This window comes from Bactrocera neohumeralis, chromosome 3 (assembly GCF_024586455.1).
Source record: "Bactrocera neohumeralis isolate Rockhampton chromosome 3, APGP_CSIRO_Bneo_wtdbg2-racon-allhic-juicebox.fasta_v2, whole genome shotgun sequence".
NCBI classification, from domain to species: Eukaryota; Metazoa; Arthropoda; class Insecta; order Diptera; family Tephritidae; genus Bactrocera; species Bactrocera neohumeralis.
Window position 1 is genome coordinate 24,508,276 of NC_065920.1, and position 22,152 is coordinate 24,530,427.

At 36.9% G+C, this 22,152-nt stretch overlaps 1 protein-coding gene across 1 annotated transcript in view; it reads right to left on the bottom strand.

Moving 5' to 3' along the window:
- The window catches only part of LOC126752755 (protein O-mannosyl-transferase TMTC2), a 269,008-nt gene that overhangs the window by 216,982 nt on the left and 29,874 nt on the right, over nucleotides 1-22,152 (bottom strand). Inside the window, exon 2 of the mRNA XM_050463721.1 lies at nucleotides 6,512-7,506. Within this exon, the coding sequence (XP_050319678.1) occupies nucleotides 6,512-6,558 (47 nt within the window). The 5' untranslated portion in view covers nucleotides 6,559-7,506. The remainder of the gene's footprint in view (nucleotides 1-6,511; nucleotides 7,507-22,152) is intronic.

Genomic DNA, 22,152 nt, shown 5'->3' on the forward strand with positions numbered 1-22,152 from the left:
ACGGTACGAAACATATCTTTGCAAGACCAGACAAGCCAACTCATCTGACAATGCGATTCATTTGGTCCAATGGCATTGCTAATAGAACTTAATATCCTAATACAGGGTGTAATAAGCTATGCGTAGTCATCTTGTAATTTGCAGGATTTCTCGAAAAATGTTATTGAAATTAAGCTAGAGAAAGTCATGAGACACCAGGTTAGGTTAGGCCGTGGGGTCGATCTAAAATCGATGGATCTCACTTGGATAGATATTAGTTCTTTGTGTTAGCCATAAACTCTTAAAAATTGATCGCCAGATCTTCATAAATCGAAGGAGCGTTTTGAGCTTGAAACCAAACTGGAGATATCCGACTGAACTTGAGCGAACTCTCGAACATTCAATTGATTTGAGAAATCTGAGACTCCGTGGATTCGTTAGAGCTTATCACATTATTTTAAAGAACTTTGCTTAACATTAATGTGTAGATGAGAACATATTCTACAAGCAACAAAGCAAGTCCGAAGAGTAGTCTTGTTACAACTCGTTGAAGTTAGCAGCAGTTGTACGTCACTCGTGACTCTTGACCTACTTGTAAGTCAGCACAACTGTTTCCTTCAACGACAACCCTCAGTAAATTCTAGTCTCCAACTTTCGTAACCATTCTCAACTGTGACGTAACCGGTTTCGCGAAGTGATGCGCTTTCGAAATTGCCTACAGGGTTGCCTTTTACGCGCATCAATTCCTTTTCAGCAAATGTACTTTCGGAAAAACGAAGCAATAAAAATGATGAAAATGTAGAAAAATGCAGAAAATACGTGAAGTACAAAATGGCGACGACGCGTAATTATTTCGCCACGGACATTTCAGGAATTTTTAATCTCTTGGCACAACTGACCGCTGCCGTTGACGCATTTGCCGCCCACAGCCGACGCCATATCTACTTTTTATCAGAGACCTGTGCGCCTGCAGCTGAGCGGGTCATCATGTTGCGTTGCTCGGCAGTGGGTTTATCACACACTTTTCATCGGATATTTATACTCAAGGCGTTGAGACTTGATGGTCTTGCATTTCTTATTTCACTTTTTCGGTGCGCCGACAGCAGTGCGTGCCTCGAATTAACAAATTATGGCAGCAACGACATAGAAATGAAATTTCGCTTTTCTATTAAAAAATTTATGTATACAACTCTCTTATTGACTACCCGAAATGCCAGAGAAGTAGTACAAATTTAGACATACATATACACATGTCAAATAAGGTCGCCGCTTCCTTCTGTGGCAACGCGCGAAAAACTTCGAGCTTTACTGTTGAATAAAACATTAACAGTACATGAACAGTTCAGCAAATTGTGTGCCGTTTTTTTCTTGCTTTATTACTCTTCTACGTTTAGTTGCGTTTTTAGAATGTTTACACAGCCTCAAGGCGTTGGGAATTCTCATTTTTTACGCCATTATTGAAAAAGTTTGAACGTCAAAAACAGCAGCGGCAAGCGCCGTGGCAGCAACAGCGTGCCCAAAATGTCGCTTTGTCAAATAAATGTGAGTTTGTATGTTAACGGGGGGTTGAGAAGGCCTTGACTGTTGTGCAAGTGAAAGTGTAATTATTTATTGTTACATATTTACCGTTGTAAAATGTATAAAAAATACGACATGGCGATAACTCAAATACAAAAATTCTTAAAAATATTGGACTGCGCTTGCTGCCTCCATATGTCGCGGGTTTAACGCCAGGTCAAGTCAAAACTCAAAATTTTAGTTATGTTTGTGTAGCTTGCCACCTTCTGATGGTTAACTAAACATTTTGTATTTTCAGAATGAAAAAGTTGTTTCTAAAAGAGTTGACTCAAATTTTTTGGAACCCTGTATTTTATTCGCTTTGAAAAAGATGAAGTAAAAACTTTGGCAATTTGTCAGAAATATCACTGTTATATAATAATAAGATTCCACTAACTTTGATGAGAAACCTTAATAGTAATCGAGCCACAGAAGGTCTAGAGACGTCTGTCCGTTGTGGTGTCCAAGTATGCATTACAAAGACTGTAGCATATCTATAAAAACTAAAGCCAGCCACAAATTTATTGAGCTGGATAATATCTGCTCTAGTAGATTCGCAGGGTTCGTCAAAAGTATGGCAACTGGGATCCATCGACCTTAGTCTGCCGAAAGCTGGACTGTAGTGAAGAAAGTGCCAAGATATTTCCAAATCACCTACTTTCATACAGTTTTGACAAGTTGCGTCCTCCAAACTCTTCAGCCTCACCGCGGGAGGGGCAATGCTTTAGTGTCCCATTAGAACATCCATCGTAACCGGTCATGTGAACCCAGCTAAGATCTAGTATTTACATGGACTTTTTACGGTTCACTCTGGGACGGAAAGCTTTAGCAACTCCATAAGTGCTGATTGCTGATCCAAGCCCGGAGATCCAGCGCCAATATGCACGAAGAGAACCCCGCTATTGATGGGATTTGGGTAAGTGCGCCCTTGCTTGCAATTTCATCGGATTTATAGTTTCCGACGATTTTGTTGTCCACATAAATTTGATATGGAAGTAGCTTGATGCTACAATCCTTGACCAGTTTTGAGCTCACTGACAGCAAGCTCAAGGCTTATATAGCAGCTCCGCTATCGGATTAGATGCAGACTTCGCTAAAAGTGAAGTTCATCGCATCATGTAGAAGTACATCTTTTACTACCTTAATGGCTGTCACTTCTGTTTGAAAAACATAACAGCCTGATCTGGCAGTCTTAAACAAGAGTTGATTGAGAGCTCTCGACAAAAGACTGCATTCTTCTTGAGCTTCGAACCATATGTGAAAAAGTTCATTGCACCTCTTCTCTAGGGACTCCGCCCAACCCACATATCTTAATGAGGTAAGATAATACAGCAATCAAAGAACTACTGCCTGACTCATTCAACTAAGTTACAGAGAACTTAAATACAGAGGAACCAATTGTATTTTTATGAGTGATAACCACTAATCACTTATTTGAATTGGATGTAAGGCTCTACCGAGAGTAATGTGTGTAAGCAATCAAAAAATCTGTTGATGTCAAAAAAATGTGTGTTTGTGATCCGGTTCTTGTATTATTTTGACAGCAGAAACTCTACCAAGCAGTTCGGAAACAACAATATTACTATACCATAAATCCCTGAATACAATAATTTTTACAATAAAGGCATATTTGAACTGGATAAAGACTTTTCAAATGTAAAACATATTCTCGGGCATATTTCATAAGTCCCACATATCGTACGTTCTAAGAAATAGAACTTTATAGAGGACGATAGCAAGAAGTATGCATGGACTTACAGATGATACAGCGACCACTTTTCGTAGTATGTATACAAGGTCTCCAACTGAGTCTCATAAATGATCAAATATTTGGGAAACGTTTTATCCAAATGCTTGAAATTCAATATTTCCAATAGAATCACGGCTACGTTACTGTTGAAAATTTGCAAAACTGTTTTAAAGAGTGTATTCTATCGCAACATAAAGTATCTGAGTGGCACAAAGTATTCAGTGTCATGTGAATCGTTCATCCACCTTTGTTATTAAAGAAAATTTTAAAGAAACGGTGCTTGAAAAATAACGTATTGGCTTTAGAGACGCAGTAGGTGACAGCAAGGAATCTTAACATTTTTTATGGATCAATTCACACATTCTGGATTATGTTTTGGGTAATGTAAAGTGATAGACACAAGTTTGTCATGAACATTTTTTCTGTAGCTCTTGTCATTTACGAGATATAGTATAAACAAAAAAATGCGAATTTCGTGGAAAAGTGAGACCCGTACTACCTCGTCAGTGTGAGTTACGCCTTTGTTGCACTGGACACTTTTGTAGAGTGAACAATTCTGAGAAATATGCGTCTAAAGTCAAAGCGATGCCATAAAATACCTCTAATCTGTAAAAATTTAAAGATAAAAAGTCACGATTGTAGTGTATTTTATATGGAAAATTTTTACAGGCCTTGGTCCAGTTCTTAATGTTAATATTAAGGGCTAAAATTTTCTGGGATTTTTTTTAGGGTATTTCCAAGAAAATTTCGTGACGGGATTGAAAAAAATTAATAGTTAAAAAAAACTCTCTAATATAAGTACGTATATATTCACTGACTGGTATATAACTTTAGGTTGATTATACCAGTGTTGATTATGTGCCTTATACCAGTTGTTTGTTCGTTTCGCTTTCTCTGTTGCTTTGACGTGTATTTTTGGGCAGGGAAAGTAGCTCACAGTGATACATTTTAAACTAGTAGGACTACTTAGTATGCTCATATGTACTTTACTATGTTAGTCTACTGCATTTATACCATTTGTTTGTTTTGTTGTCTTTTTTTTTTTTTTGGCATACGCCGACTGTTAATCAGATTTTTTGCATAAAAATGCCATTTCTGGCAATATTTCAAAACGAACTGTATTTTTGAATGAAGCACATAGAGCTAATTACCGTTATGAAACACTTTTGGTGACTTACTTCGAAAAGTTTATACTTTTATATGAAAATAACAAAGTTTTAAGTTTTTTTTACTAATAATTAGCATTCTTTAATATTAGAAAGTGTTAGTAATTGAAATTCCACGAATATTTTTGCCAGCAGTGCCGTTACCAAAAGCAATTTTTTACTAAATTGTTCACTATACAGCCAGTAAGACCTTTTAATCCACAGATTACGTTATTTTAATAAAATTTTCTGTATATTCTTGTATTACATAAGTATATATTTAGAAATTTCGATCACTTCGCTCTAGTTATTACAAACTTTGTTGCCTGTTTTGTTCAGCTAAAAGTTGTGGAAATAATTTACTTGAATTGCAATTTGTCTGGTTTTAAAATAAATATTAAATTTGTTTGCATTTGCAAAAGTTTCCTTTGCAATAAATGCAATTTTAATTCAATTACAATTTTGCCAGTTTTTATGTGCTGGCATATTCACACACACACACACACACACAAGCTATTTGGTATAATAGACATTAATTTTTATGCGTGTATGTGTGTGTGCGTGTTTGACTGTATGCATTATTATGTTAGCTTTAAAGCTTTGCTAAAGCCCCACTAATTTAATTTGATATGGAAAAAGCGCATTTACACGCACACATTTACATACATACATTTTAGGTGTAAATATTTGTGTGTAAATGCTTAGCTGGATTTGTTTATACTTTTATCAGCTGAACAGGGTATACTAAATTTGCCATGCAGTTTGTAACAGCCAGAAGGAAACTTAGATTCTCTATAAAGAATACATGTAAATGATCAGCGTGACGAGCTGATTTGATTTAGCCACGTCCTTCTGTTCCTTCCACTGTAAGTCTGTATATATGCGTACTAGTCCCTTAGTTTGTGAGTTATCGGTCTGAAATTTTGCACACGTGCTTTGATTTCGAAGAAACTGCTTTTTTGGCGGAACTGTCTATATCGGACTACTATAGCTTATAGCTGTCATACAAACTGAGCGATGAAAATCATGTTCTTGTAGGAGAAACTTTTTTATTTGTCGAAGGATTGTCGCGAAATCAAGCACAGATTATTGTCTTATGCAACGGTATATTCTACGAAGAAATTGTTCAGATCGGTTTACTATAGCTTAAAGCTACCATACAAACTGGCCGATTAAAATCATGTCCTCGTAGGGAAAATTTTTTGTTTATCGAGATATCCTCGCGAAATTAAGCACAGATTATTGCCTTAGGTAGCGGTGTATTGTACGAAGAAATTGTTCAGATCGGTTTACTAAACCTTATAGCTACCATACAAACTGAGCTATCAAAATTATGTTCTTGTATAGAAAACTTTTTTATTTGTCTAGATATCTTTGTAAAATTAAGCACAGCTCATTTTCTCAGACAACAGTATAGTCTCAGAAGAAATTGTTCACATCGGTTTACTATAGCTTATAGCTACCATACAAACTAGCCGATTAAAATCATGTTCTTGTATGGGAAACTTTTTTGTTTGTCGAGATATTCTCCCGAAATTACAACACACATAATCATCTCAGACAACGGTTTTGTTTCAGAAGAAATTGTTCAGATCGGTTTTCTATAGCTTAAAGCTACCATAAAAACTGAACGATCAAATTCTTGTCCTTGTATGGAAATATGTTTTATTTATCAAGATTGCTTCACAAAATTTGGTATGTATCACTATACAAGCCAACGCTACAATTTACGAAATTTTTTTTCAGATCGAATAACTATAGCTTATAGCTGCCATACAAACTTGCCGATTAAAAACATGCTTTTGTATGGAAAACTATTTTATTTGTCGAAATATCTTATCGAAATTTGGCATGCATTATTATACACAGCAATGCTACAATTCTTGAAATTTTTTTTAGATCGGATTACTATAGCATATGGCTCCCATACAAACTGAACGATGAAAATCAAGAAAAACACCTTTTTATACCCTTTTATGCTATGAAAAATTCAATTGGGAAGAATATAATAGTATATATATTTCTCATATTCTATGTGTATATATATTTACTTGTTGTTTGTGTATTTGTATGCACTCACCTTGATTTGTACAGCCAGCGCTCCCATAGTTTCGGTTTTGCTGACATTTTGATGCGTTCGATTTTTATGCCCGAGCTTAAAATGGCTTTAAATATATTATATTCTATATTTATGTATGTATAAATATGTGTATATGTATGTGTGTGTATAGTGTTGTCAAACTAAGCTGGTATTAGTTGCAGCTGTTGTCCTTGTTATTATTATTATTAATATATAATTATGGCTTTTAGTTGAAAATGCGCTATGCCGACCACTTTGTGGTTACATTCATGTTGCAGTTGTTGTTGCAATTTGCAATTTATTTGTTTTTGTATTTATTGCATTTGCATTCGCATTCAGACGCGGTAATCACATCAAATTTCCACGCTTGACCGCTTGCATTTAGCACGTTTGTCCATTACGAAATCGAAAATTTTTATTTTTCGAATTTAAATGTGTGTGTGGGTTTGGATACTGTGTGTTTGCCGACTGGCGGTTGTGTGAGCGCTGGTGTGCTGTTTGCCGTCGTTGTATTTGTGTGTTTAGCCGCTCGTTGCTGTTCCGCCGCTATCTGAATTATCAATTCAAATTAGAGGCATTTCGAAATTAACAGGAAACTGTGTTTAAATTATTAACACACGCGTCCTGCTGCGCCACAATGTCGTGCTGTTGTTGCTACTATTGTATTTAGAATGCATTTTTGTTGTAGTTTGTCGTTCATTTTATGAATTTGGTTTAGCACTTGTCGCGAATTTATTAATTTTTAAAGTGTTTCGTGTTTAATTTATTTACGAATGTCTGCGAATTTAATGCTTTAGCCAATATCAGCTCCATTTGTTAATATTTCGACATGTGTTGGTGTGCACAGACATTGCCAGATTGGAGTAAATTGTTGGTTTCTAGAGTATTTCCTAATTCAATTTAATCTCGAGTGTAAATTCTTCGGTTGCTTGGCGCTTATTTTGGTTTATCGTTAATACCGTTGTATTTGCTCTTCGTCAGCTTATGCTGGGACACTGTAAGAAGACAAAAGTTGTATAGAAACCACTGATTAGTAGGTGTTAATAATTGATACAAAAGAGATATGCAATAAATGCAAATATTTGCAATGATTTATTTGCTTAAATTACATAAGAAAGGATTACTTTGAGTAAATTATGCTGAAATTTTATTTAATTATTACTTTTAGGTCAATCACATGACTTACTAATAAAGCCAGCATACTTGGAGGATGGAGTCATGTGTGAAGGATGTAGTCATATGTAGACGTTTACGCAAGTGAGAAAAGTGCTCTGAGCGCCATTTACTTGGGAGTGGCCAGAAACGATTCTTTCACATATGGCACAAACAGCTCACGATTTCCGGTCTTCTCCCAAGTATCCTGTCGGTAGTCAAATAATATCCGTTTGGAGGCGATCTAAAGTGAGAAGACGAACCATTCCTCCCCAGAGTTATGCGCTCCCAATGAAAAGGTAACTCGGCTACAACCGACAATTCCCAACTTAAATATCATCATCTACAGAATTTCAAGGAACACATGTAGATATTTTACTCATTTATTGCTTACACGGACTGCCAGACATCCATACATTAACTCGCCTCGTCACGATGAACATTTTGATAACATAACAGTGTTACTTCGGACTGAGTAGGCAATTGAGAAGTAAAGTGCTCTCTCGACGAACAAAGACCATAATCAACAAGTCTACAAGTCTACTCATCATCCCCGTCCTGCTATATGTTGCATAGGCATGGACGATGACAACAGCTGATGAGTCGGCGTTACGAGTTTTCGAGAAAAAGGTTCTGCAAAAGATGTATGGTCCTTTGCGCGTTGGCCACGGTGAATATCGCATTCGATGGAACGATGAGCTGTACGTGATATACGATGACATTGACATAGTTCAACGAAGAAGACAGCGGCTACGATGGCTAGGTCATGTCGTCGGAACGGACGAAAACACTTCAGCTCTGAAAGTATTCGACGTAGTACCCTCCGAGGAAACAGAGCAAGAGGAGACCTCCACTCCTTTGGAAAGACCAGGGGGAGAAGGATCTGGCTACAATGGAATCTCCAATTATCAATGAAGAACGACTGGCGCGCTGTTGTAAACTCGGCTATAACCGCGTACGCGTTGTCTACGCCAATAAAGAGGAAGAAGAACTCCACATCTGTATTGATTATTTTTAGGTATTAGGTGTTTTAGATTCCATAGACTTTTCAGTCCGACCCTCACTACCATGAAGAAAACATGTCGATTTATGGTCTTATCTTAAATTTGTTGCAACAAATACAGCGAATCTTCTTCTTCTTCTTAATTGGCGTAGACACCGCTTACGCGATTATAGCCGAGTTAACAACAGCACGCCAGTCGTTTCTTCTTTTCGCAAAGTGGCGCCATTTGGATATTCCAAGCGAAGTCAGGTCCTTCTCCACCTGGTCCTTCCAACGGAGTGCAGGTCTTCCTCTTCCTCTGCTTCCCCCGGCGAATCGCTGTGTTCATAATCAAAGCATTAAAAATCACTCCCACGGGTACATGAGAAGGGCTACTGAACCTAACACCAATCGAGCTGTATCTACGGCGGTAGCTAAGAGGCAATCGAAGCAATAATCTCATATCGCATTGTATGAGAGAATATCCTTAGCTTGTGCGATTGCCAGAAATCCCATCCTTCTGGCTACCGAATCAACCGTGTTAATATCACGCTGTGAGATTTTAAATAAAATCTCTCGAAAAGTTTAGGAGGTATTACAACTCTTGTATGGAACGACTTGGCGCATTTTACATCGAGATTTTACGCGGTAGCTAACCGACTATTTGATGTGAGATCGTGATCTTGGGAAAATTTGTGTTCAATAAGTCGGCGTCACTTCCCACATATCGCATCAATCATTAGATTATTGAGAGAACACTTCGGTGAACAGATAATTTTACGTTTTGAACCGGTCGATTGGCCACCAAAATCGTATGATATCACATCGTTAGACTTTTTCTTGTGGGGCTATGTAACGTTTAAAGTCTATACGGACAATCCTGCTTCGATTGAGGTCTTGGAGCAAAACATCTCGCGTGTCATTCGCCAATTACCAGTCGAAATGTTCCAACGAGTCATCAAAAACTGGAATGAACCGATGGACCACCTGAAGTGTCGCCGCGGTCAATGTTTGAAAGAGATAATCTTCAAAAAATAAATGTCAAAGAATAATAATAATAATAAAAATTTTTGGAATGATAATAAACATTCCCCATTAAATTTGAATTTTCTGTGTTTTTCTTAAGAAAAGTAGGGAACTACTGGGAGATTATAACTCGGTATTTTCCTGTCAAGCATACATTGCAAATATTGATGGTGCTCGCTAAGCTTTATCGATGTAAAGAGAAGAAGAAGTTGATACGGATTGTTCAGTTTGTATGGCAACTATATGCTAAAGTAGTACAACATCTGAGCATACGACAACTCGAGAGCTTCTTGAGGGCAAATGGATGTGTGTAAGATTTCAGAGCTATATATCCACAACTGAGAGACCAGGCTCATATCCCTTCCGAGTATGCTTCCTATCAGATATTTTAGATATGCACATAATAAATATATATATGTATGCAATTAAATATTATATTCCCTCAAAGTAAAACAAAACGAGTCAACTAAATATCTTCTGTACACATTGACTGCGTCGAACCTAATGAAATTAATATTTTGTTTATTCTGTGTAAACTGCCGCAATAACGAAAAATATCCACATTGGTTGGCAGGTATCGGGTGATTTTTTTGAGGTTAGGATTTTCATGCATTAGTATTTGACAGATCACGTGGGATTTCAGACATGGTGTCAAAGAGAAAGATGCTCAATATGCTTTGACATTTCATCATGAATAGACTTACTAACGAGCAACGCTTGCAAATCATTGAATTTTATTACCAAAATCAGTGTTCGGTTCGAAATGTGTTTTTATCGACAAATTTTGTTCAGCGATGAGGCTCATTTCTGGTTGAATGGCTACGTAAATAAGCAAAATTGCCGCATTTGGGGTGAAGAGCAACCAGAAGCCGTTCAAGAACTGCCCATGCATCCCGAAAAATGCACTGTTTGGTGTGGTTTGTACGCTGGTGGAATCATTGGACCGTATTTTTTCAAAGATGCTGTTGGACGCAACGTTACGGTGAATGGCGATCGCTATCGTTCGATGCTAACAAACTTTTTGTTGCCAAAAATGGAAGAACTGAACTTGGTTGACATGTGGTTTCAACAAGATGGCGCTACATGCCACACAGCTCGCGATTCTATGGCCATTTTGAGGGAAAACTTCGGAGAACAATTCATCTCAAGAAATGGACCCGTAAGTTGGCCACCAAGATCATGCGATTTAACGCCTTTAGACTATTTTTTGTGGGGCTACGTCAAGTCTAAAGTCTACAGAAATAAGCCAGCAACTATTCCAGCTTTGGAAGACAACATTTCCGAAGAAATTCGGGCTATTCCGGCCGAAATGCTCGAAAAAGTTGCCCAAAATTGGACTTTCCGAATGGACCACCTAAGACGCAGCCGCGGTCAACATTTAAATGAAATTATCTTCAAAAAGTAAATGTCATGAACCAATCTAACGTTTCAAATAAAGAACCGATGAGATTTTGCAAATTTTATGCGTTTTTTTTTAAAAAAAAGTTATCAAGTTCTTAAAAAATCACCCGATATTAGGTTACAAACGAAAGCAAATAAGTATTGCATAAAATATACTAAATAAATTGGAATTATAATTAGTGCGGCATGAAATGGAATATTTGTGGCCAAGGCGACCTCATCGATCCAAATGAACTCCCACACAACACAATTTGCACCAGAATTACGGAGTGCTTTGTGCATTTACCACATATGCAAATTGCCGTTATGTGTAAAGTAATGAATATATGAAGAAGCATTAGTTGTGTGGGAATTATCTGAATTTTATGGTTAGCTTTCATAAAAAAAATTTCGTTACAAAATTAAAATCAACTTCAGTACTTTTGTGATATTTTTTCTAATCAAATGTGACCTAATTTTTTCAAATACGGGAAATTAAACTTATTATGCTCTTTATGGTTAGTAGAAGCCTGTACGACCTTGACAGGACCTTGAAATCTTTTGGGTTTCCTTTAGCTAACGCCCTCTCTCTTAGTCCCTCTCTCTCTCTCTCTCTTCATTTCGCTTACCCAACTTTTGAATCTCCCCTCTTTTTGATCACATTTAGCATAAGAAACTATGTGGAGCCTTAGATAGTACAAATAGATGACTGTATACCTCCCTAACCTTGAATCCTGAACTAAACCTGAGACAAAGACCGCACTCTACAAGTCCCTCATCGTTTCTGTCCTGCTATATTGTGAGGAGGCATAGACAATGACATCATCTGATGAGTCCGCCTTAGGAGTGTTCGATAGAAAAGTTTTGCGGAAAATTTATGGTCATTTGCGCATTGGCAATGGCGAGTATCGCAATCGATGGAACGATGAGCTGTACGAGATATACATACGTCGACATTAACATAGTTCAGCGAGTCAAGAGACAGCGGCTGCTTTAGGTCTTGCTGTCCGGATGGAAGAGGAACACTCCAGCTATGAAGGTTTTTGTTTCAGTACCCGCCGGTGAAAGCAGAGGAAGACCTTTGATTTGATCTGGTCGCAGAATTTATAGCTCACGCATAATTAGACATCAGACTATGTAACGGCCAGACATAGTTTCCTTTCAAGCGTGCAATAATCGGTCCTATTAATTAGCTGATAGCTGATCCAGTCTGGTACCTATAACTCATATAAAATTGATCATAAAGACTCTCATAAATCGACGAAGCGATTTGAGGCGATCAAATATTGGTTGAGGCCGCCGATGTCAATCTGTGCTATCTCTCCTGGTTCGCCGAAGGTATGACCACCGACTTCTTTCAACCCAAGTCTGGCGTGTTAAGAGCATGCGAGGTCCATAGGCTCACTGTTAGTAAGATGACAACGGAGTTCCAACTCGCACCCATTCGGGTATGATTGGAGTCAGTCTATCCCTCTTGCTAACTCATCGGCTAAGCAGTTTCCAGCGATTCCGCTAGGTAACTAGGCACGGAAACGAACCCTGATGATTAAGTTACTTGTTACTATATTTAGTGATGAGTCAACTTTATCTTAATTTACAAGCGACTAGGGCGTGGTTTACGAGTTTCAGCTTATCTTTGGATCACCATTCGCTAAAATAATAAATTGTTTCGAAGTCAAATTGAAAGACAAGGTCTTTTTCTTTATCGAATTCATCGTTGTTCAATGAAGATGTCAATATTCTGAGCTCTATTTAAGATTTTCATATAAGAAAAAGGTTAGAACTTTTAAGACGGCTTGCAGGTTGTTCTATAAAATACCAAACCAAATTTTCTTTTAACCGAGAGATGAGAGGCATTCTCTAATCAGTTCTAAATTTTGTTGAACAAACCTTATGATGGGAGGCATTTTCAGTAACTCACTTTCAAGTGAGTTTGAAATAAAATATTATAAAATAGTTAGAAAAATAATTTGAAGTCTATGAAAATCATTCCATCATTTCGTGGTACATGAATTTCCGTTTCAATTTTAAATACGCTGAAATAAGAATTAAATTTAAATTACACAAAATTTGTCTTTGTTTAAAAAAAAAAGTTTAAATATTCATATGAATACCAAAGCGACAGTCCAGTCCGCATTTCGTTTTCGAAATGTTACTCTACAAAAATAGCTTAAACAGCTAATTAGTAATAATTACTATAAGTCTCCTTCAACTTAAATTTCAAATTAAACAAAATTTTCACCGATATTTCAATAGAGCATAGATTAATTAGCATTTAATTTGCATAACTAATAAAAACAATACGAATTTGTTACCCAAAACCAGTTCAATTCCATATTAGATATCGACACATTTGACAGTTTTTATACTGTCGCTTCATATCTCGCAAGAGTAAAAGTATTATGTGCAAGCAAAGGTTGTTTATATTATTGAAAAAAAATCAGGAGAGAGATATGTAGAAGTAACCTCAAATAATTATATTATCCGACATATGCAATAAGCATGTATGCTGACGATGTAAGTAGTTCTTATGGTAACAGTGATGTTTCTTTCATTCCACAATAAGTGAGATTATGGAAGGAGCTATACGAAGGTAGAGCGCCACGAACAATGGACAAAACCAAAATATCTCAATTTCAAATGCTCACACTCGTTGGTAGAACCATTTCTCTCTCCCCCAAATCTAAATATCTGTGGCTGGATATCGATACCGAACTGAACTGTAAAGTGTTTATTGAACAATGAACCAATAAAGCGTATATGGGTTACTACACCTGCAAATAAATACTTTAGCAGGTAGCTGGGTCTTGAACCAAATATACATTAAATCCGTAACTAGGCAAATTCTGATGTACTTAGTATTGGTTTGGTGGCCGGCATTAAAGGAACACTCTAATATCAGGAAATTAATTGGATTACAGATACCACTTTGCAGCGATTACTGGGGCTATTAAGTTATGTAAGGTCATATAAAGATGATAAGCAAAGTGATTTACTTAAGTAAATCGGACTATATCCTCTTCCTCCTTTTCCCAAAGTTAGATTTCAATAGCTTTTTTCTAGACAAGTATTGAGAAAAGCTTTAGTTGGGAGGAGGATACCATCTCAATATATATGGACGGAACAAAACGAACTTCCTGCATCAGTTTCCCATAGACGCCTTTATTAGGAATGCAGCATCATAAGATCTTGATGCTAAAGGAATTGGGAGGTTGGAATAAGAAATATTATAAATAAAGCGTCATCCTGAGGTTAGATTTCAATAGCTACTTTCGGGTGAGGATATCTAGAAATCTTTCTCTCTCTCTCTCTCTAACCGACTATAAAACTCAGCCAACATTTTCCGAACGGAGGTACTTGAATTATAGAAGGCCTGTAGTGTAACTGCGGGAGGATACAGAAATACGGATAGCCAGCCGACATTACTGACCTTGTGGACCCTGCGTAGTCAACAATAGCCTGATAACGAAGCAGATACGGCCCAAATTAATAAGATTAGAACTAAAGATTTATTACATAGATCTGTGGATAGAATTTGCAGACTTACAGCTACTATGACGGGTAAGGCTGCCCTCTAACAATATTTGCCACAGCTGTAAGCTAGAAGGGAATAAATAGGAATTAGTTTAATGAACGTCTCTCGTAAATTTTAAGAGATAACTTCACTAAAAGTCTCTATACAAAAACCCCTTAATCATTAAAATAAATAGGTTGGATAGAATTTTTTAGAATTTTGAGCTTTCAAAGCTGTCAAAGAAACTTAAAAGCTTGTTGATGACTCGTGGCCCAATTAGGCCTAATTTTGAACATACTTTCTACTTATAGTTGTTTTAAAAGAGGAAAAACATATAAAGCCTTTTGGAATTCATGCAGTTTACTTCCTTTAACGATACATAACGGTATATACAGCGGTACAGATCTCAGTATATAGTATAGAATAAACCTTATATATAATAATTGCTTTAAAATTTGGATGAAATCAGTCTCAACCTTTTGAAGCCTTGCATAAACACCGAAAATGAGCAGCTCAGTTCTTTCGGTTGAGTTAAGGCCATCAGAAGCTGTAATGAAATTAGTTGCACGTAATGTTCTTGGTAGCCCTAATATATCTAATATGGGAATTACAAACCGTCTTGTTCTTTTTAAGCCAAAAACATCCGCCAATAAAGAAGGCATTTGACATTAGCTAATTCCGACTAGCATAATTGCATGTGGATTCAAAAATGTTCGACAAGGACTGACAGCTTCAACATGGACTGCTAAATACGTCTAGACGAAAGCTTTATTGATTTAAGGCAGTCTAGTTTTCTATGAAATATGTAACACAGATAGTAAATGAGACAACTTAGAGAAATGTTATATGTTTCTAAGCATCCTGTTCGGTATATTTCCGACTCTTTAAATCCTTACAACTTACGAATGCAATTAAAACTCTGTTCCAACCGACCATAAGCCTACCTTTATTATTCAATTTCAATACATTTCAACACAAGTGATTTATTATAGCTGCGCATATAAATAAATTAAATACAAAAAGAGGTTTTAAATTTTTCGTGTTGTTGTATTCGTTGAACAAACACGGTTGTGGCGTTTTTACGAAACAAAAATTTGCACTAAATTAAGTCGGTTAAACAAATAAAGGCATTTCAGTGAAAAACTGCAAATATATTCATTAATATAGGCACATTAGAATTCAAATAAAAGTAATTACTATATAATAAATCGATAAAATTATGGCGATTTACTTAAATGTTGGCTAGTTATTTGTTTGTCAATGTGTTTATGCCGGCGATTTAGGCAGTCATTTTAGGTTAGAAAGCAAATATTGGACGCTTTAAATTTAATGAATTTATAATTGATTTTTGACAGCGTTGAATACATACTAATAGAAGCAAAAAATAGTGAAACACTTTAATTTAAATTTCAGAGAAATATTTTTTTCTGTGTTGGCATGATTGTCAGTGACATCTGTGCCAAATATTAGGTTGTCAAATCTCTCCTTCCGCCTTTTTGTCTTTTGAATTTCGCGGCTATGTATGAAGCACTACAGAGCTCGTATCTGGCAATACTATACATCTTTGAAAGGTCTTGACACAACCTATCAAACCTCGCTATGCATGACTAGTTTGGATATTGCATTCAACTGTTATAGACGTGTAAACATGGAGTTCACTAACGCCGAAATTCGCGCTATTTTAAAATTTTCCTTCGTTAAAAGCAAATTCGCTAGAGAAACGTTCCGTGAGATTAATGGTGTTTTAGGGATTAAATTTAAAAATATCACTTCGAACTGCGGAGGAATGGTTTCGACTTAGTTGTCTAACGATTCAGAGCGGGTGAAAACGACACCATGGATAAGCCACTCGGCAGAAGACCAGTTATGACGAATACCCATCAAATTATGGAAAACATCGAGTTAGACTGACATGTGGCATTTCGTGACATCGTCCAGAAGATGGGAGCTAGTCACCAAACCATTTTAAACCATCTGAAAAAGGCTGTATACACAAAAAAGCTTAATGTTTGGGTGCTGCATGATTTGACGCAAAAAAACTTTCTGGATCGAATCAAGGCCTGCGATATGCTGCTGAAATGGAACGAACTCGAGCCATTTTTGAAGCAGATGGTGACTGGTGACGAAAAATGGATCACATACGACAATATCAAGCGAAAACGGGCGTGGTCGAAGGCCGTTGAATGGTCTCAAACAGTAGTAAAGCTGGGATTGACGGCCAGGAAGGTTTTGCTGTGTGTTTGATGGGATTGGAAGGGAATCATCCACTGTGAGCTGCTCCCATATGGCCAGACGCTTTATTTTACCATCTAGTGCAAACAACTGGACCGCTTGAAACAGGCGATCGACCAGAAGCGTCCAGAATTATCCAACAGGAAGGGTGTAGTCTTCCACCAGGACAACGCCAGACCACACACTTCGTTGATGACCCGTCAGAAGCTATGGGTGCTTGGATGGGAGGCTTCATTGCATCCACCATATAGCCCGGATATAGCGCCAAGTGATTACCAACTGTTCCTGTCCATGGCGAACGCCCTTCTTCGCAAATAAGCAGGGGTCTTCTACGAGGGGGTATTATGAAGATGCCGTCTAGATAGAAACAGATTATCGAACGAAACGGCGCATATTTGAACTAAATCCGATCACTTACACACTTTTTATAAAGCATTAAATAAAGAGCAAAAAAGCGGATGATATTCGACAACCTAATATCACATGACAATAATTATTGGTTTTGGTCTTTCTGATGTACATATTCAATAAAGAAGTTCCATTAAAGTTTTTGTTTTTGATGATCAACACGTTAATAAAATAAAGAAATTCGTGCTTGAGAATCGATGATGAACAGTCAGAGATCTTACTGGTATCGTCGGAATATCGAAAGGATCAGTGAAAACATTTTTGAAAGATCATTTGGGACCAAGAAAAGTGAAAGCACAATTGGTTTTCGACAGCATCGCGTTATCGACTGTGAAACAATTCTATTCGACTATCAGGATGTAATGAAAGGTATTATAAATGGCGATGATGAAGTGATCTCCTTTTTATTATTGCTCATTCGTATAGGAGAACTCTCTTCAAATAAAATTTTACACTTCATTTTATATCGGCTTCCTCAATTTATTCTTACATACACTTCTGATAACCGACACGAAGTAAAAGCCAAGACTTGTCTTACATTGAGTTCCACAAAGTCCTTTTCTTCTTCAGCTATTCTTTATTTTCTATCAACTTCATGCTATCGTAAAAAATGTTTCTGTGTCTGATTTGTCTTTTAATCATTTAAAAATATCATAAAGGTGTAGCAAAAGTGTTAGGTTAGAGTTTTTGGAGCAGAACATTAATCTGTGAGATATTTTTTTTGTGGAGTAAACAACCACCTCTACACAGATAACAACTTCTATAAGTGCCAAGTAGTACAATGGAAACCAACTTTTTCCAGTACCAGCCTGTATACCTACGTATATCCAAATGCATAGGGCCAGAAGAGCAAGCTAGCTAGAATTGTATGCTAAATCTACTGTTCACTTGGGTAACACCGAAGTTAAAATAAGACATAGAAATTGGCTAAAATAACCTGGAGTTCTTGCAAATTATTTCTAAATATATTTTCAGCTTTTGTTCTTCTACCTTTTCTTAATTGAACCGCTTCGGATTGATGACGGTATTGATACTCAGGTTGTTTTACCAAGCTCAGTTCTTTTCAGAAAGTTTCTTATGAACATATTTAGTTCTATTTATGTCTTCCAAGTTTGTTCAGCAAAGAAAAGCAGAACAACGTTGTATAGCCTTTCGGTGCGTACAACATACGAGTGAAATTACCTTATAGAAGGAAGAAGATTTACTCTTTTAAACGCCCTTACAAACCAAACAAAACGATACAAATCGTGTAATCTTCCAATTTAAGGTATTGTAAAGGAAACTGTGAGAGTTTCACCCACTGTTAGGGGGACAGTTTCCTTACAGGTATATGCTGTATTCCTACTGTCACCTATATAGTTAGTTCCTTCGCCAGAGATTTATTCAAATCTGCTTTTTTAGCTTGAATTCGCATGAGTTTGAGTGGATTTTGGGAAGAGTTTTGGGTCGAATGAAGTATAAAAGATTAAAGAGGAATCATTCTACACCGCATATAAACTTCTTATATACAATCTAGGGAAAATAAATCCAAAATCTTAACAAAAAATTTAAGGTTTTATTTAGCATAGCTAGAATGCTCTGATGTATGTCAAATAAACACCATTGTGAACGACAACTGGATGCCATTTTGAAGATAATTTCACTTAAAAATCTCTACCCAGTAGAATCTATCGATTTCACTAGCTTCTCGTGAGACAAATTTTTAACCAAAATCATTAGCCATAGACAGTAAAATGTAGCATTCACTTGTTATGGACTCTAAGGTGGATGTTAAAGAATCTGCTAACCATGCTCACAGGACTTTTGTTGAGTCAATATCGATGTATTTGGATTGTAGTATAGAAAATTTCTTTTCTGTTGCACTAAACTGCCGCCTTTGGGCGCTTCCTTCCTTTAGACGGTCACCGGCGGTCGGCTAATTGCTATTCGACCACGAATAATTTTTCACCACCAGTAAACATTTATATTTAGTTGGACCACTTTAAGGTTATTTAGAAATCCATCAAGGGCCTACCACAGCGAAATGAGCGTTTTCTGCTTATCTTTCAATATTTTTTCGAGAAGTTCGAGCAATAAAGCCACGATTTTTGAAAGTAATATAGGTCTTGACTTCTGCAAAGGACTGGGTATTGTTGAGGTATAAATTTCTAATCAAATCAGCCAAAAATGGTGAGTCGAGGGTGTCAGAGGTGAAGTTGGAGTTGACAAGTGTAGATTGACTTCTTTTGACATCAGATTACCAGGTAGTGTATATTATTATTTCAAGCCTTGTCGATTGTAGACCAGTTCTATTTTCATATTGGCCTAAAATTTAACTTTAGATAGCTTCGGATCGTTTGGAAAACCAATAGAAGAATTGTTAAGTTCCAACAATGTTTTGAAACAGCTAAAGTACATGTTCTTAAGTAAACTCGAGGTACCCAACTAAACATCGAACTGGCCGAATTGTGTGCATCTAATAACGGTAAACTCGCTTCATTTCTTTTCTATATAACTATAATATCATAGTAAATACACAGTTTACAGGAGTAAATGTACGAAGTACATATGTATCAATCGCCCGACTTTGCCTGATGTGATAAAGTGGGGTTCCCTTTGTACAAATCGCTGTTGACTGGCATTTTATTGCCGTTCAAATACAGTAATATTATAAGCAATATTTTTTTTAACACAGCGGGCAATTTCCTCTGTGCTGTGCCACCCTTCCCTACACCAACAAGTTCGTACGCTATTGAAGTGGCAGCATACACACACAGAGACACTTTTGCTAACGGTTGTGGCATGTGGCATTCACACGTGTGTAGTTGCATGATACGGCAGATCTTAACTTGATTATATAAATTTTCAGCATGCGCCCTGCCAACCGACCGATGGCATTGCAGAGCCACAACTCGAAGTCGAATAATTGTCGCGACCGTTTGCAACAACAACAAAACCCGAGACTAGGTTTCATACAAAGAAAATGAAACGGAAATTATGGCGAATTGGAATATTGGCGCTGCCACCCACAAGCAGGATGTGTGTGTGTGTGTGTGTATGTGCACACATGCCACATATGAAGCTATAGGTGCTCCGTTACAACGGTTACAAGAACCACACACGTGTGGCATTTGGGGCAGGAGTGAAATTTATTATTTTTCTGCTTCTATTCAACTTTTTGCATTTGCTTTCCTTTTTTCCACTTCTTTTTCTTACTTTTTCTTTTTCATTTAGGCAAAAAATATGTATGTATGTGTGTGTATCGATATGCGGATTGTGAAACAGCGGTTTCATTTTACAAAGCTCACCAGCGATGAACGCCCCCCGTCACGACGATAACTGTCGCGCGTTGCCAACAGCGCCCAATACATTCAATACCGCATGTGCACACTCCATCCATATATGTACATACATACAAGTATATACAAAGCTGTGTGGCAACTGTCGTCGGGGGCGTTCGCGTCACATATCATTCATAATTCAACGAATTTAACGTCGAAATAATGCAATTACCCATTTTTGTCGTATTGTATTTCGTGCTCTTGACTGGACTCACACACATACAAGTCTTTCTCTATGTGTGCGCATGTGGCATGTGGAAGTGGATGTGCGTGCGTTGGTGACGGGCAATTGTGACCCACATTGTTATATGTGTGAATTCAGGCAGGAAATTGAAATTATTGCGGCATTTGCGCTGAGGGAGGGTAGGCGGTGCGCCACAGAACTTTTAAGAAAATGACGAAGCAATTGAATTCATATGGCAACCGAGAGTTCAATTGCCTGAATAAAACTGTGGTGTATGTTAAACACATACATAGAACATATATGTCGTATACACAGACGCTTTTTATGGTTTTTGCAATAATTCGCATGAGTTTGTTGCAAAGAAATCAGTGAATTCAGCTCAGTCTTAAGATTCAAAAGAGTAGCCAATAACTCTAGTATAAAGAGTGGTATACTGACATAAAGATGTTGTATACATAGCTGAGGTTATGCTTTTAAGATTTTTGAAATATTCTATGGAGGCACGAAACATGTTACTTGGAGTATAACAGTTCTCACCGAGCGATGGTTTATAAAGCTTAAGTATAGGTAAACTATATATATAATATAACTATCATATCATATAACTATATGAAAAGAAGTTAGTTGATGAGAGTAACTGATTTTCGAATGTCCATACATACGTTCTTTAATAAGAGGAAAGATTAAGTGCAATCTGTATCAGAGTCCGAAAAGGGCCCTGCCATTCACACAATTTATTCAGGAAGTCAGGAGAAAGTAATCCGATTTCTCTCTTTCATGTGTTATTAAAATTGTATTTAACTAAATGTAAAACAAAAGAAAATTTCTTCATTCATTTTCCCTTCATTTATCAAAAAGTTTCCATACAAGCACTTAAATTTAATCATTCAGTTTATATGGCAGCTATATGCTATAGTCGTCCGATCCGAATATATGCTTCCAAGATTGCATCATTACTATCGACAATAAACCTTGTCAAATTTCGTAAAGATATCGCGCAGACCAAAAAAATTGTCCATAAAAGCATTTTAGTTGGATCAGTCACCGCATATGGTACTATGCTATAGGTACAAAATGAGTTTCTTGGACAGAAAAGAACATGTGCAAAATATCATATCGATATCTTAAAAACTGAGGGACATCTATAAAGATATAAAGAAGGATAGACATGGCAATGCACTTGATCAATATGATTATTAACATATAGCATATCTTCTATAAAGCCGATGGATTGCCGGCTGAGCGCAGAACTGAGCACGCATCAGCTTCTTTGTAGAAAATGGTCGGAAGAAATTATGCACGACGAGTTTGAGAATTTAAGTATGCTCTGCCTAATCCACAAAACGGAGACCCCACAACCTGCGCCAACTACCGCGGGATAAACCTACTCAACATGGCATATATATTTTATAGAGCATACTGTGTGAAAGATTAAAGAACACC